We start from the raw sequence: 14874 nt of genomic DNA, 5'->3' as shown, positions 1-14874 counted from the left end.
AGTATTCCTTGGCCCTGAACTAGGGTTAGGGCATGAATGGGCTCAAATTAGAACATATAGGGTTGGGCTTGGGATTGCAAAAGCCCGGCCCTGGACCCACTTGCAACTCTAACTACCGCAATCCCACAATAAAAGTGAGGAAAACCACACAAATCTGTATCTAGAGAAAAGGGTTTAAGGATTCTCACCTATTTCAATGTTCCCACAACGATCCGAGTCTCAAAACACCTTTAGTTGGATGGGATCTACTCTTCTTCTTGGTTTCTTCTCTTCCCAAAGCCTCAGCCCCACTCTAGCATTAGAAAATGCCTTTAGAGGTGAGTTAAAATATAAAATAGGGTTTTAAAACCCGAAATCCCTATTCTGTCCCAAGCTGGGAAAAGGATGGGGGGTTGGGGTGGTCGACTTGTCCAAGTTTGGACCCCCATTTGAAAGATATCTTGCATGAAAACCTAACGAGTCCTATATTAGATTTCATCCGAAATCAAACCGCAAATTCACAAATAGACTAGAGTGAATGGAGATTCATCTAGGAAAAAGAGAATAGTGGAATAAGGTCTAAAAACATTATGGAATATGATCTATCATGGATTGGAAATCAAACTAACAAAAGAGAATAAAAGTCACATAGATTCATGCTAGGTCTTTATAGAAATCACATTGTGAAGTTCACAGAAAAGCTAGAGTGAATGGAGATTCACTCTAGAACTAAGAGAATGGAAGAATAGGCCATTACAGTAGATTTAGAACTTCTTCTAAGTCTCCACAGTAGGTAAAAACAATAGAGAAAGAAGAATTATAAGGAAGAGAGTGAATGCTAACCTTGTAGAAGAAGAATTGTCGAACGAAAAACTTCACGGATGCTTCAAAATCTTCCTTCAACTTGGAGAGGGTTCTTTAGAGTGTCTATGACATTCTCTGACAGCCTTAGGACACAATGGCACGTTTTAGAACAAAATTTGATTAAATAGGGCTTTGGAAACCTAATTTCCTAAAAGTGACAATTTTGCCCTGAAATTGGTTGGTGGCCTGGGTTGGTCACTTGGGGCAACCAAGGTAGGCTGCCAATTGTCCCCTTTTTGGTCAAAATTGCATTTTGGTACTTCGAAAGCTCCAACTTCTTCTTGGGTCCTTTTCCAAGTTATAGAAGGATCTTACCTAGTTTTCTGGGACCATCCACTTGTGTCATTACTGTACTTTTGATCTATTTACCAACTCCTTCAACACTCAAGTTAAATATTCTTCTAAAATCCAACAAGGTTTCTATCTTAGCATCATCTCCATCTACTTCCATTGGTTCTAAGTCAAATCTAATGGGTTCAACTCGGATGGCCCACAGTTGTCTTCTTCCTGGCACTCCGGGTTTCGGACCTACAAGATAGATTTTTGGGTTAGGGTTATGAGGGATTTCACATTCACATCTAGCTTAGTTGGAGAACTGTTAGCAATCAAATTGGGCCTTCTATATGTGCCGGAGGAGGATCTGAATTGTGTTTTGGTGGAAACCGATTGCTTGGAAGCCCAAAAGTTCATTACAAATACGGTGCTTTCCCCACCCCCTATGGAGGCCGAAAATCTTGTTACAAATATTTTACATATGGCTTCCTACTTTGTGGACTGTAAGTTTCAGTTTATTTCTAGGGAGATAATTTTGTCAACTTTGTCACTAATTGCTTAGCTCGGTTGGCTTGGTCAATTGTCAGCACAACTACTTGGCCAAACACCATTCCTTGGTTGGTTTACATTTCTTCTTCTTCTTCTTTTTTTTTTTGGCGTACAAAAAGGGGGTTAGAGGACCCAAAAGGCACAAAAGGAAAAGAAGTAGACTATGAGACACCTCCATGGAGGTCCTCCCTTAAAATTTCTCTCAATTCTAAAGTGGCTTCAATAATGATTATCAGCCCATCTTTTGGATTAGTCGGTATCTTTGTGAGCCAATTTGTTGCCCTGTTGAAATTCTTCCCACATATCCAAAGCGGACAGTGTACACGCGATACAAACAAACAAAATATCTCGTTAACTAGACTTTCAAAATTACCCAAGTTCGAACATTAGGTTCAAGAATCAAGATCTCCTTCTTAGAATTAGATTCTAACTACAAGGGCCATGCTCCCAAATTCAAAGCAAATCTACACCCCTTCTCGAATAGCTAACAATTCTGCTTCCATCACTTGGCATATTTGAATCTGTTGGGCAAAGGCCCCTCGAAAATTACTGGTTCGTGATCCTGAATAATACCTGCTAGTTGAGCATACTTCCCCTTTAAATTGACTATTGCATCTGTATTACATTTAAACCATCCTTTGCATGAGAATCTCCAACATCTATTGGAATTCCTTCCCTAAATGTTGTGTTAGCTTTAGACAAGAAATCCAAGCTTCCTTAACTTTGTTGTAGTATGCTAAAATTATTTGTGCACCGTTTACTGGCCTTGAAAAATCTTCCTCATGCAAATCATTATTTCTCTAGAGCCACATGAAATGTAAGGCTCCTACAAATTTCTCTACCCAATCTTCCTTCCATCTAGTGGCTGCGTCGCATATATTTTCATAAAGCCAGATGTTACAAGTGAGACTGAAAAACCAAAGATGATCTCTAGGTCGAACCATAAAACGCCATATGTTATTAGCAAATACAAAATCTCTAAAAATATGCAATAAGCTCTCTATTGCATTCATACACAGGCTGCAACAATCATTGTCTTGAATCCTCAATTATGTCTTCCTTTCATTAGTTAAAAGCTTGTCTTTGGAAACTAACCAAAGGAACATACAAAATTTGTTAGAGTAGTTTCAATTTCCATAGTTGTTCCTAGTATTTCTCAACAAACACCCCTGCATGAGAAATGGTTCCTTAATAAGCTGCTAAGACACCATAAGTAGATCAAACCGAAAATATACCTTCCGAGGAAGGAATCCATAGTGGAATATCTCTACCCTATTCCAAAATTGGAACCTTTTGAGATCTGATTGAGTTGTAGATATTTTCTGGTAGCAAGCTCACAAAAGGTGATTCCCTCCACGTCCCTTCATCTGTGATTAATTGATTTACGGTGTCTCCTAAAATGGTCGTTGGGATTGGATCTTTTGCCATTGCTTCCAATGGTCCTTGTTTTTAAGCCATTGGTCCCTCCAAAAGAGAGCTTTGCCACCATCGCTTCAGTATTACATATGGCTTTCCACAAAGGAGAGTCAGACACCAAACTTGTAAAAGGCGTTCTCCTTCTACGTGGCCCATATTTTTCCTTGAAGATTGTTGCCCAAACAATGTTTTTTTTTGTAAAAATCCCCAAACTAGCTTCATAATAAATTCTTTGTTCATCCAAATTAACTTCTTGAAGCCTAAACCACCTTCTACCTTTAGTCTACATAAAATCTCCCAGTTCACCAAGTAATCCTTCTTCCGTTGAGAAGTATCTCCCCAACTAAAAGCCCTCGTTGCTTTTTCTACTTCTTGCAAAATCCCTTTAGGAATAAGCACAGATTGCATTGAGTAATAGGGAATGGTTGACACCACTAATCTGGCAAGAACAATTCTTCCTACTAAAAAAAGCAAATTTGCCTTCCAGTTTGATAGTCTCTCTTTAACTTTTGCAATGATGTAATTAAAACTACCTTTATTTCTTTTACTATAGTTGGTAGGTACCCCTAGGTATTTACCGAGATCATTCGTAATGGTAAAACCACTGACTTGGGTAATAGATTTTGTTGTTGAAATGCTAATATTTTTAGATAACAGAATACGGGTTTTTCTATACTTACTTTTCTTCCCAATGCTTGACATAAATTATCTAAGCATGCCTTCACAATATTCATTTGTTCAACTGAAGCTTCTGCAAATAAAACCAGGTCATCCGCAAACATTAGATGAGATATTCGCAGTCCTCTACGTCTGACTTTAACAGGTTTCCATCTGCCATCTAAAATCGCATCTTGGATACCATGAGTGAGTCTTTCCATACATAACACAAAGAGATAAGGAGATAGAGGGTCTCCCTGATGAATTCCTTTAGATGGTTTGAACTCGTCAATGGTCTCTCCATTCCATAGAATTCTAAAGGAAGGAGTCATGACACATAACATGATTACCTCCACCAGCCTATTAGGAATTTTGCTAAACGAAGGGATTTCATCAATGAAGTCCCAACAAATTCTATCATAGGCCTTCTGCAAATCAATTTTAATTGCCATCTAGTTAGACATTCCCTTCCGTCATCTCATAGAATGAAGTAATTCTTGAGAAACAATAATATTGTCCTAGATATTCCTTTCTGACACAAACTAACCTAATTTGGAGCAACTAGACTTGGCATAAACTCCTTCAATCTATTTGTAATGACATTCGATAAAATTTTGAAACTAACATTGCAAAGAGAAATTGGTTGGATGTGTAATTTTTTCTGGTTTATCCACTTTGGGAATCAAGACCAGCAAAATTTCATTTAATTTGTCTTCTAATTGCCTACAAAGGCTGATCAGGTTGTATTGCAAAATGATTTACCAGTGATCCCCCATGTTTTTTTTTGTAAAAGGCAGTTTGAAATCCATCTAGGCCAAGCGCCTTCCAAGGCTCAATTTGATTGACAGCCCTACAAACTTCATCATCAGAGATATCTCAATTTAAAATATAAAGCCAGTCTTGATCAAGTGGGGGATAAGTATGATTAGTGGAAAGTGTAGTCACTTCTAGCTTTCCACCAAGAACAACCCTCTAAAAAAATCTGATACATGGCAATTGATTATTTTTGTTATTTTTGGATCAAAGATCCACTCATTGTCCACCTCTTTAAGACTAATTTTATTCTTTTTTCTCATAGAAATGTGAAAGTATCTAGTATTGCGATCACCTTGTAACACCCAATTTTTTCTAGATTTTTGGGCCCATAGTATTTCCTCTCTTTGAAGAACTGTTTCTAAATCAAATCTGAGTTACTACTTCATCTTAACCAAAAACAGATTATAGGGTCCCATTGTGAGTTTTCTCTCAATAACTCCCAATCGTGCTCACAATAACTCCCAATGATGGATGCACTCTTCTTTAAGTACATTTTTACCACCTCTGCTATGCCTTCCCAATAAAACGACAAAAAACACAATTACCCTAGCAATTTTTTTCTTTGGGGGTAAGAGGGTAAGAATAAGAATTACCCCTAGCTGAGCCTTCAAAAAATCAAAGCCAGTGTATGTAAAATAAAACCGGTGGATGAATCCAAGAATCCACAAATCAAATTCCATTAATGGACACATAAATGTAGACCCCACCAGTTGGGTTGTCCCATTTGTCAATCAATTTCTTGCACTTTCTCCATAAATTGAGAGTCTTTAGAAGTTGAAGTCCGTGCGTTATCAGTTTGTCCACCTGTACCATTTTTATGTTTCCTTAGTCTGCAAGTATCAGAAAATGAAATGACCATCATATCCTCACCCACAGTTCTGTCAAAGAAACCGGTTGTTTTCTTTCGAGTTCAAACTTCAACTCTTCAAAGGTGATATCCACAAATTACGGAACTGTCCCTTGTTCCGTTGTTCGCCCACAGTTCAGTGAAGGGTAAAGAAAAAAGGGGCACTTCTGTCATTATTCCCATTGCCATTGGTGTCGATTTCTCACCTAATCTCCTGTTTCGAGTTATTACCAAAAAAAAAAAAAAATCTCCTCTTTCGAGTCGAGTCTTACCAACATTTCTGAGTACACTGAATACGACAAATCCAGGTAGAATTACCAACTTACCATTTCCAAATACAGCCAAAAACTGCACCTCTGGAGTCTAAATTACTCCACTGCCCTCTGTTCTTTAAAAATACTCAAAAAAAACTAAAAAAGAATAATATAAAAGAAAGAATGAACGAATAAGCTTACAGTTACCATTATTAAGAAATGGAAGCAGAAACCCAGGAAAGTTTCAGAATAAAATTGCATTCAAGTTTCCTCTCTCTAGTTACGATTTCAATTAAAACCCAGTCAGAGTTACATTATCTATGCATGATCCGCCCAATCAACAGCAAAACCCATAAAGGAGGAGATATGGCCGGTGATACGTAAAGCTTTGGGAATCAAAAACCTCAATACATAGTACCACAGAACAATGAAGAGAACCAAAAAAAGAGATATTCGATTTCTAACCTCAATCCTCACTGGGTTTTTGTGAAAAAATGGAGTTAATCCTGAAAACCAGTTTTTTCCCAGATAGCGTTTCTAACCCTACTCAAATCCCTGCCTTTAAGAGTTCTACCAACTCCTTCATGAACAGAGAATGAGGAAACGCCGGTTCTGGCAAATTGCCTAGCTAAATACTCGTGAGGAGGAACCCTTCCTTCCTCGCTATCGTCATCATCGTCGTCGTCGTTGACATCAGCGACAAACCCTCTCCGGCGACCGTCTCTGTAATCATCCTTCAGGATCTTCGACCAGTCAGGTATGTTCACCGGCAGAGACGAACCAGTAGCTCCGGCAGACCGATGATAGTCTCCTCCTCCTCCTCCATTGTCGATGACCCTCTTCACCGACTTCTTCAATACCCTCGAACTGGGTATCATCGTCTTCTTGAATTCCGGCGGCGATGCTGTTGCAGTGTGGTTGTTGGTATTCCAGCTATCCGTTTCATCGAAATCAAACACGGATTCTGATCTCGTCGAGTTCTCTATTTCCCCACCAGAAAATCGATAACTGGGTCTCCCAAAGTAGCTCTTCCTCGCCGCCATTCACTGATCGATCACTACTTCACCTCCGTAATTTTTTCCTTTTCGTCGTCTTCTTCGTCTTCTTCCCCAGGTAGATCCCCACTTCCCCACCCTTAATGCGAAAGCTCTGTTTTCCGTCCTTGCATGGTAGGTGCTTGCTTGATCTGCTTTTATAAAGGTGCGAACGGATAAGGTTCTCATTTCTCATCGCTGATCTCTCTTTACTCCACCAAAATTACCAAAAACACCCCCGTTGACACGTCGGATTTACCCCAAGGGCCCGAAATTTCCATTGTCCGACGTGGATTAGCTTGGCACGGTACGTACGAGTTAGGACGTAGGTGTTTATGTGTTTATCTCGTTCTAAGTTCTAACTGCTCCACGAGTGGGCAAATGAAGAAAAGTAATCAAGGTTGGTTTTTGTCAGCTACCGGTAACACGTGTAAACCATGGTCCCACTCAAGTCGGATAACGATAATTTCAACGATGGGATATTATGAGTTCATGATAAGAATTTTCCATTTTAGAAAAATTAAAAACAAATTAAGAAACTCATTCGTTCTCTGCAGAAGTCCATCACTGGCTACGGTCCGGTCCTACAGATAGTGAGATTTTGTCGTGATGTGATAGAGGTGGTCCCCAGGTGAGGGATTAAATGCGTGACGCGTGTGAAAATTGATATGGTAGCAAGTCTAGCGACACGTGTCGGCATGGTGTTCGAAGCGGGATGGGAAGTGGGGCACGTGAAGTAGGGCCGTACATGAGATTAAATTTTGCCAGTTGTACTTTTGACCTTCGCGTCTTCTTTGCTCTGTTGTCCGTCCTCGTAGACGCTAAATATGACAAGCTCTTAAATATTATTTAATGCACGCCCTTGTTCTCTTTCCTCCACGTAAGTTATAGAATATTCTAATAAAGAAAAGTTGAGGGGGAAGAATATTTTTTTCTTTTATTTATTTTTTTGTCTGGGGTTTTGGTCTCTATAACGTTACGCACAATTCACATGTGGATATACAAGCATTGACAACCACACGATGAGATTTCTGCTTTTTAAGAGATGATATGAGTGTAAAATAAGTAAACCTAACCTGAAAATAATAATAATAATAATAATAAATAAATAAATATCAAGACGTTAACTTGCTTTGTATGAGGTCAAATTTCTTTAAAGCTAGTGATGACAAGAAAATTCAAGAAAATAAAGCATCATGAGGTTGAAAATTATTTAGATTCTCATCATAAGATGAAAATAATAAGTATGACTCATAGTTTAAATATTTCTTAATCTATTCTATATATTTCGCGTTCTAGGTATTCATTGAGGTCAAATGGAAATTATTGACGTAACCATTGTCGTAGATTGATTATTAATACATGTAACAGTTTTGCACATTTGGCTACGCTCTTGACAATTATTAAGAGGTTAAAAAAAATCATCTTTTAAGATAAATCAAAGGCAAATCCATCCAATTATGTCAATCTCCATCAATCTTAATTCTATACCACATCAGATTTCTATGTTAGATGTTGACGGTATTGTACTAAATGTGCTATGCGTGGTCTATGATGATGATCATCCTTCTAGGGTTAAAAGAGGAAATTAATCAAAATCATTGTTCTAATCTCTCGATTAGTTTCTCATTACTTTAATCTTCATTGTCTCACCCTATTTTCACTACGTACACAAGTTAGTGACTCGAGAAATACAAAGTGTCAAATTCAAGACTTCACGCTTCCTTACTAGAGCGTCTCTTGCCGAATACTACATGTCGAATACTACACGTAATCATATCATATGAGGACTAATTTAATAAATGACCACCTTTAAGCCAATGAAGGGGTCACACTCACCAAAACAGATATTTAGTGAAGCATGGATCTTTTTCTTAAAATAAAAAATAATATGTCATAAAATGAGAAGGGTAGAAGGACTTTAATGTCCTGTACATTTAGTACATTCTCCTGTAGCCATTCTTATCTTGTGAGTTATTGGGATGAAATTCTTGACTAGGAGGCAAGAACCTATAAGCTTCCCAATGTCATCTCTGTCTGTCTCTCTCTTAGAGGGTGATATCCATCTTGGAGCTTGAGCCTTGTTAGATCATCTTCTGTCTGACATTACCATACCATGCACATACCTGAAGACCCTTCAAGTCTGGAACAGTTCTGTCTGCAATATAATGGAGCATTCATCAGAATTCAGAACAGAGAGCCTAGCAGTATAGATTGAATGGTTTGTCCTTTCATAGCATGGTATATGCTTGTTTCAACCATTTTTACTCTCTCTCTCTTATTCCATGGCACATCCTCCAGAATGGACCTTCAATTCAAGTCAGGATTTTGAAATGCAGAATCCAGATTGAATCAGAGTCTGTCAAAATTGGTCCTCTAAGAACAGTTGAATTGAACTTCTTCAGGTCTAAAAACAAAGAATTTCTAAAGTTTTAAAGTGTAAATCCACAATGTCTAGTTGGTTAGAACTGAAAACCAATCACACACGGTTCATTGATCCCATTCTTGATTCTTGAAACCATGCTTCAAACAAACGCGGTATTTTTTTTTTCTTTTTTTTTTTCTGGGGGTTGGTTATTTAAAGGTGCTTGAAAGTCAATGATGAATGCTTCATATCCTTATATGAAAGTGGCATATAGGGATTATCCCAAATATTCAACAAAGGGATTAGATTCTCTCACACATTAAAGACTTTTCTTGCTCAAAATCAAGTATTCAAGATTAAATATTTAGCCAAGCAAAAGACTCTCTTTACCGGTATACCGGTATATGATGAGAGTTGATGATTCGTTAATAGAAAAGAGAGGTTCATGTAAGTTATTTCTTGAGGAACTTTGATGTTAAATTTCTGTGTTGCTTCGATTTGATTCGATAAATGTTAGTGATTTCTTGTAAGTGATCTCTTGTATTCAAAACCCACTAAAATATTCAATCTAGATTAGGAGTTTGGTGAAGCAACTTATTAGTGGGACCTGGTGAGAAGGTGTTGATAGCTTGTTCAAACTGAAGCCATAAAGGAAATCTGATGTGTGTATGTGTCAGACATGGACCTTAAGTTTGAAATAGAAGGCTTGGAGATAAGGACTAGTAGGAGTAGTAGATTGGACTTTGGAGCAGAGAGTTTTATCGGAATCTTACATGATGTGGTCCTCTATATATACTATTGTCAAGATCTTTCATAATTCATCACCTTAATAATATGAAATTGATGCTCAAAAAGGTCCCTTCAAAAGCTCTATTCCCATAAAAATCTTATCTTTTTAGAATAATTCTAGCTGTCAATGCACCAACGAGAGAGCAAAGGAAAAAAATTATTCAGCTTTTGTATGTATGTGGCTTCTTTTGAATTTAGTATAAACACGGAAAAATTTATAGAGGGTATCAAACTTTTCTTTGGGTAATACATGGGGCAAAGGGACTGGTTTAATTTATGTGTTAGTGATGATGATTTGGTATTCGAAGAAAATAAAACTTAGATAGAAGAAAGATCAAACCAGTTTCATACAAGGGTGAATATATTCTATGGTTTTACATGAGAAGGAGAGTGCTAATGTACCTAACATAGTCTGTTCTCGGAGAGTTTAATTTTTAGTGCAATAAATATGATCTTGACCACATGGTTCGCTTTTGATCCAGTCCCTGCTCCTGAGACTAAAAGAAAGTGAAGTGGGCCGCCTCTGAGGACAGGAAGCCACCTCCCACGATCAAGTTAGCCCTGGCCAATAAATCAGAGACTCCATTGAGGAGCCAAAAACCCCAAGAGATGATGAAGATCATGCTCTTTGAGTGGTTAGAAAGCTGAAAATGAGATGAATGGAGTGTGTAGAGCTTACTTACGTTCATGCCCACTGGTGGGTTATATAATGGATTCATACCTCCAAAGATAGCATGCTTCTCAGTCTTTGAATGTTGATTTGATGAGATGGAAAGTGGAGATGGCTTCTTAAAGTAACCTGTGCAGTTTATGGGTCCAAGGCACAGCCAAGGAAGTCGCCTCAACTGTCAAAGGGGTCACATCTAATGACTAAGTCTCAGTCGCCTCTATTTGCGCTATATGCTGGAAACTAATGGATAGGGGACGAGGAACGGCCATCTTTGGGCTCGAGGAGACTTCTGAACATGTAAGACCCCCTGACACAAGTAACCAACTGGAGAAGAACTGGGCTCGCCAAAAGCGGTTCTTGCCACGTAGACCATTCTTGCCCCGTCATGAATTAGGATCCGGCTAGTGCTATTAGGTGACTTCTTGACAGGAGAACTCTTGGGGCGGTATCCAGATGAGGAAAGCCCGAGCCCAATAGACGGGTCCAAGCCTAGCAGGCGGTCGTGAGTTGGCCTAGGAATCAATTCTCTGAGCCATGAGAGTATTTCGATAACAATAATAATACAGGTAAAGGGTTCTGTGAGCATAGCGCATTGAGTCATTGACAGTATACAAAATGAGTTGCAATGAGATGATTTTGTAATTAGAAGATTTGTAAGGTCATTAATTGTATATATGTGAGGACAAAGGAGAGAAATGTTAGCGTTAAGGCTAAGATAGCTTACATTACAACACCCTAGACATTTGCAATGATTTGAATTAACCCATATAAACCAAATTTGTATCAAACACAAACTGATAAACTTCAATAAATCAAAAGATTGCCACAGGTTTTCAAAGTGTGAACACATAACCAATGAGATTCTTTGGTATTAATCCTTGGGTTAGCTTGGATCTGCAAGACATTCTTAACCCATCTATTCAACTGAAATGGGCCATCTTGAGGTAGCTTATAACCCAATGGGCTCAAAAACCAACATGCTTGAGCAAAGGGGCATTCTGCCATAGATTCAGTTGGGGCTTCACATCTGACACATGATGGGTCAATAGGGATATTTCTCCTATCCAAAGCCTCACCTCAACCAATACCTCTTGCCAAGTCCTCCATACAAAGTGCTTCACCTTAGGAAGTGCAAATGCTTTCCATATAAAATTTCATTCCTTAAGGCCCATGAATTGCCCTGTGTGAACATAAGATGTTGAGGGATGACTTACTTGAGTTTGCTGCACCTTATCACTATGGGGAATGTTGATTTCAGTGTTATCTTTCCATCTTTAGAACCCACTCAATATAACTCATCTTCACTAGGACTGCGTTTGTTTGTTGGAATAAAGGTGGGGTGGGAAAATTCTTGAAAAAAGTGTAGATTTCTTACTTTTCCTTTAAATCCCAAAATGGTACATTGTTTGGTTGCTTGGGGTGGGAAAGTGGGAGACAAATTTCCTTGATTCAAGGAAACTTGTCTGCTGATGTGGCAACCCAACTTTCCCACCCCATGCCATTTTAAAACCCCACATATTTGGTAGGACTTTGTGAGAAATTTGGGAAAAGTAAAAAGTGGGACCCTCCCCTATCATTTTTCTACAAAACCCTTTCCTTTCCTTTCCTTTCCTTTCCTTTTCTTTCCTTCTCCCTCACCCCACTACACATGGGACTTACATGTTTTTTTTTTTCCCACCCCTTTTTTTCCACCCTACCTTTACAAACAAATGCAGCCTAGGGAAAATGGCCAGTTGGGTACCTTGTATTGCAGCAATGTCATCGGGATAAAATGTTGATTATCTCCAAACGCCATGTTCAGGATTCCTGATTTATGATGTCACTCACCATTTCCACTTGGCCATTATGTGATGCTAGGCTTATCTTAAATATCCTGTGTTGCTGCACAATCCTGTTCGTCCCTTCAGCCGGATGAACCTGCAAGAATGAGCTCGACCGTAGAGGTCGAGTTTTCACCTCCGACGATCTAGTTAGGAGTTCGACTAAGGAAGACAAGAAAGTAATGAACAATAATGATACGAATAGTGATAGTTCTATTCAACCTACCTTTCTCTTGTGCTCCTTTACCTTTTTATAGATTTTCCACGTACGAGTTCGAGTGAGACTCAAACCATAGTTTGGTTGTGATCTGACTCTTAGTCATTGTGTCCTATTCAAATACGTTTTTCACGTATGAGTTCGTTTTGAACTAAAACATTACTTGGACTGCAATACGAACTTTAGTGATTGAGTCTTACTCAAATATGAGTTATTGAGTCCCAGTCGAATACTTTATCTTCGGTTCTCAATTTACTAGGATTCACTTTGTTATCCTGCCTTTACGCTTGTATAACCGACCTTGACTTGGTCTGTTCGAACTGGGTGTATCTGACCTGGTCCGACCTGGTCCGACCTGGGTTTAACCGACCTGGTCCGACCTAGTTTATCCAAACTGGTTCGAGCTAGTTTATTTCTCCCTTATCATAAGCCCCCGAGTCTCTGAAGTCCGAGCTCCATGCTGTTCGGATTTTAGAGATTTGATGGCCGAACATGCTTAAACTTCCGACTTACATATTCAATTTTGGGAACAGCCCATGCTCATAGTTTGAGCAACGGGGGTTCAATTTTGGGAACAGACGAGCTTATGAGCAAGGGAGTTCAGTCTAGGAACTGGCCGAGCTTATAAGCAAGGGAGTTCAATCTGGGAACTGGCCGAGCTGATAAGCAAGGGAGTTCAATCTGGGAACTAGCCGAGCTGATAAGCAAGGGAGTTCAATCTGGGAACTGGCCGAGCTGATAAGCAAGGGAGTTCAATCTGGGAACTTGCCGAGCTGATAAGCAAGGGAGTTCAATCTGGGAACCTGCCGAGCTGATAAGCAAGGGAGTTCAATCTGGGAACTGGCCGAGCTTAACAGCAAGGAAGTTCAATCTGGGAACTGGCCGAGCTTAACAGCAAGGGAGTTCAATCTGGGAACTGGCCGAGCTGATAAGCAAGGGAGTTCAATCTGGGAACTTGCCGAGCTTAACAGCAAGGGAGTTCAATTTTGGGAACTGGCCGAGCTGATGAGCAAGGGAGTTCAATCTGGGAACTGGCCGAGCTTAATAGCAAGGGAGTTCAATCTGGGAACTGGCCGAGTTGATAAGCAAGGGAGTTCAATCTGGGAACTTGCCGAGCTTAACAGCAAGGGAGTTCAATTTTGGGAACTGGCCGAGCTGATGAGCAAGGGAGTTCAATCTGGGAACTGGCCGAGCTTAACAGCAAGGGAGTTCAATCTGGGAACTGGCCGAGCTTAACGGCAAGGGAGTTCAATCTGGGAACTGGCCGAGCTTAACAGCAAGGGAGTTCAATCTGGGAACTGGCCGAGCTTAACAGCAAGGGAGTTCAATCTGGGAACTGGCCGAGCTTAACAGCAAGGGAGTTCAATCTGGGAACTGGCCGAGCTTAACAGCAAGGGAGTTCAATCTGGGAACTGGCCGAGCTGATGAGCAAGGGAGTTCAATCTGGGAACTGCCCATGGTAATGAGCCAGGGAGTTCAATGTTGAGAACTGAAGAAATCTTTCTGTATAGGTCGAGATGTGAGATGTTTATCTCTCTTTACTCCCCCGAGCATGATAGGTCAAGTCTTTTCTGAGCTATTATGCTTCATCCAGCTAAGAACTTTTGCTTGTATGTAGAACTCCTTTCTCTTGATTATGTATGCTCGATTATATCTCGAGCTTCCATACTTGTAATTTTGATGATATTTTGCTATCCACGAACTCAAAAGCTTTGAAAATATTATATACAAGGCTTTTGTTGTTGAAGCTAAATATATTATTGTTCTTTGAATTCCAGTGCTAGCTGACTTGAAAAAGTAATATTGCTTGATATTCCATATCTGACTCTAAGTTGTATATGACGAATACTCTCGATCATGCACCATTAGAAGAATAGTAACTTTTCTTCTTCTTCTTCTTCTTCTTCTTTCTTTCTTTCTTTCTTTTTCTTTTTTTTTTTTTTTTTTTTTTTTTTTTTAAAGTCTCTTCTCACACGGTTTCTTTGAAACTAGAAATTTCTTGCTTCTTGCACCACTAAGTTGTATGTACTCCACGTTTCTTCTCTCGCAACCGTTTCTTGGTTTGAATAAACATCTATTACGAGATCCGAGATTTTAGATCTGCATCTTCATGCTCGGAGCGAGTTTTTCTGTTTCATCTTCACGTTTTCTGTCTCAGCTGCACATTCTACTCCTCCAGTTTTCTTTTTGTGCGTTTGAGATTTGCCAATTAAATAAGATGCTGACCAAGTTCGAGACGAAGAATAACAGGTTAAACAAATTTGATAAGCACGACGGTCCTCTTGCAGAAAAGAGTGATGGAGATCTTCTGCATCTTAGTGAAA

At 39.3% G+C, this 14874-nt stretch overlaps 1 protein-coding gene across 1 annotated transcript; it reads right to left on the bottom strand.

The window, feature by feature from the left end:
• Positions 1–5323: 5323 nt before the first annotated feature.
• Positions 5324–6815, bottom strand: LOC149022015 (protein S40-4-like). Its single transcript, XM_089147227.1, has one exon. It carries the CDS (start codon positions 6696–6698, stop codon positions 6156–6158), a length of 543 nt encoding a protein of 180 aa, XP_089003353.1. The 5' UTR covers positions 6699–6815; the 3' UTR covers positions 5324–6155.
• Positions 6816–14874: the final 8059 nt, after the last annotated feature.

Source organism: Hakea prostrata, chromosome 3, assembly GCF_041222555.1.
Source record: "Hakea prostrata isolate BN-2017 chromosome 3, UWA_Hpros_2, whole genome shotgun sequence".
In the NCBI taxonomy this organism is placed as follows: Eukaryota; Viridiplantae; Streptophyta; class Magnoliopsida; order Proteales; family Proteaceae; genus Hakea; species Hakea prostrata.
Note: the sequence above shows the minus strand (reverse complement) of the source record. Positions and strands in the feature narration are given on the sequence as shown.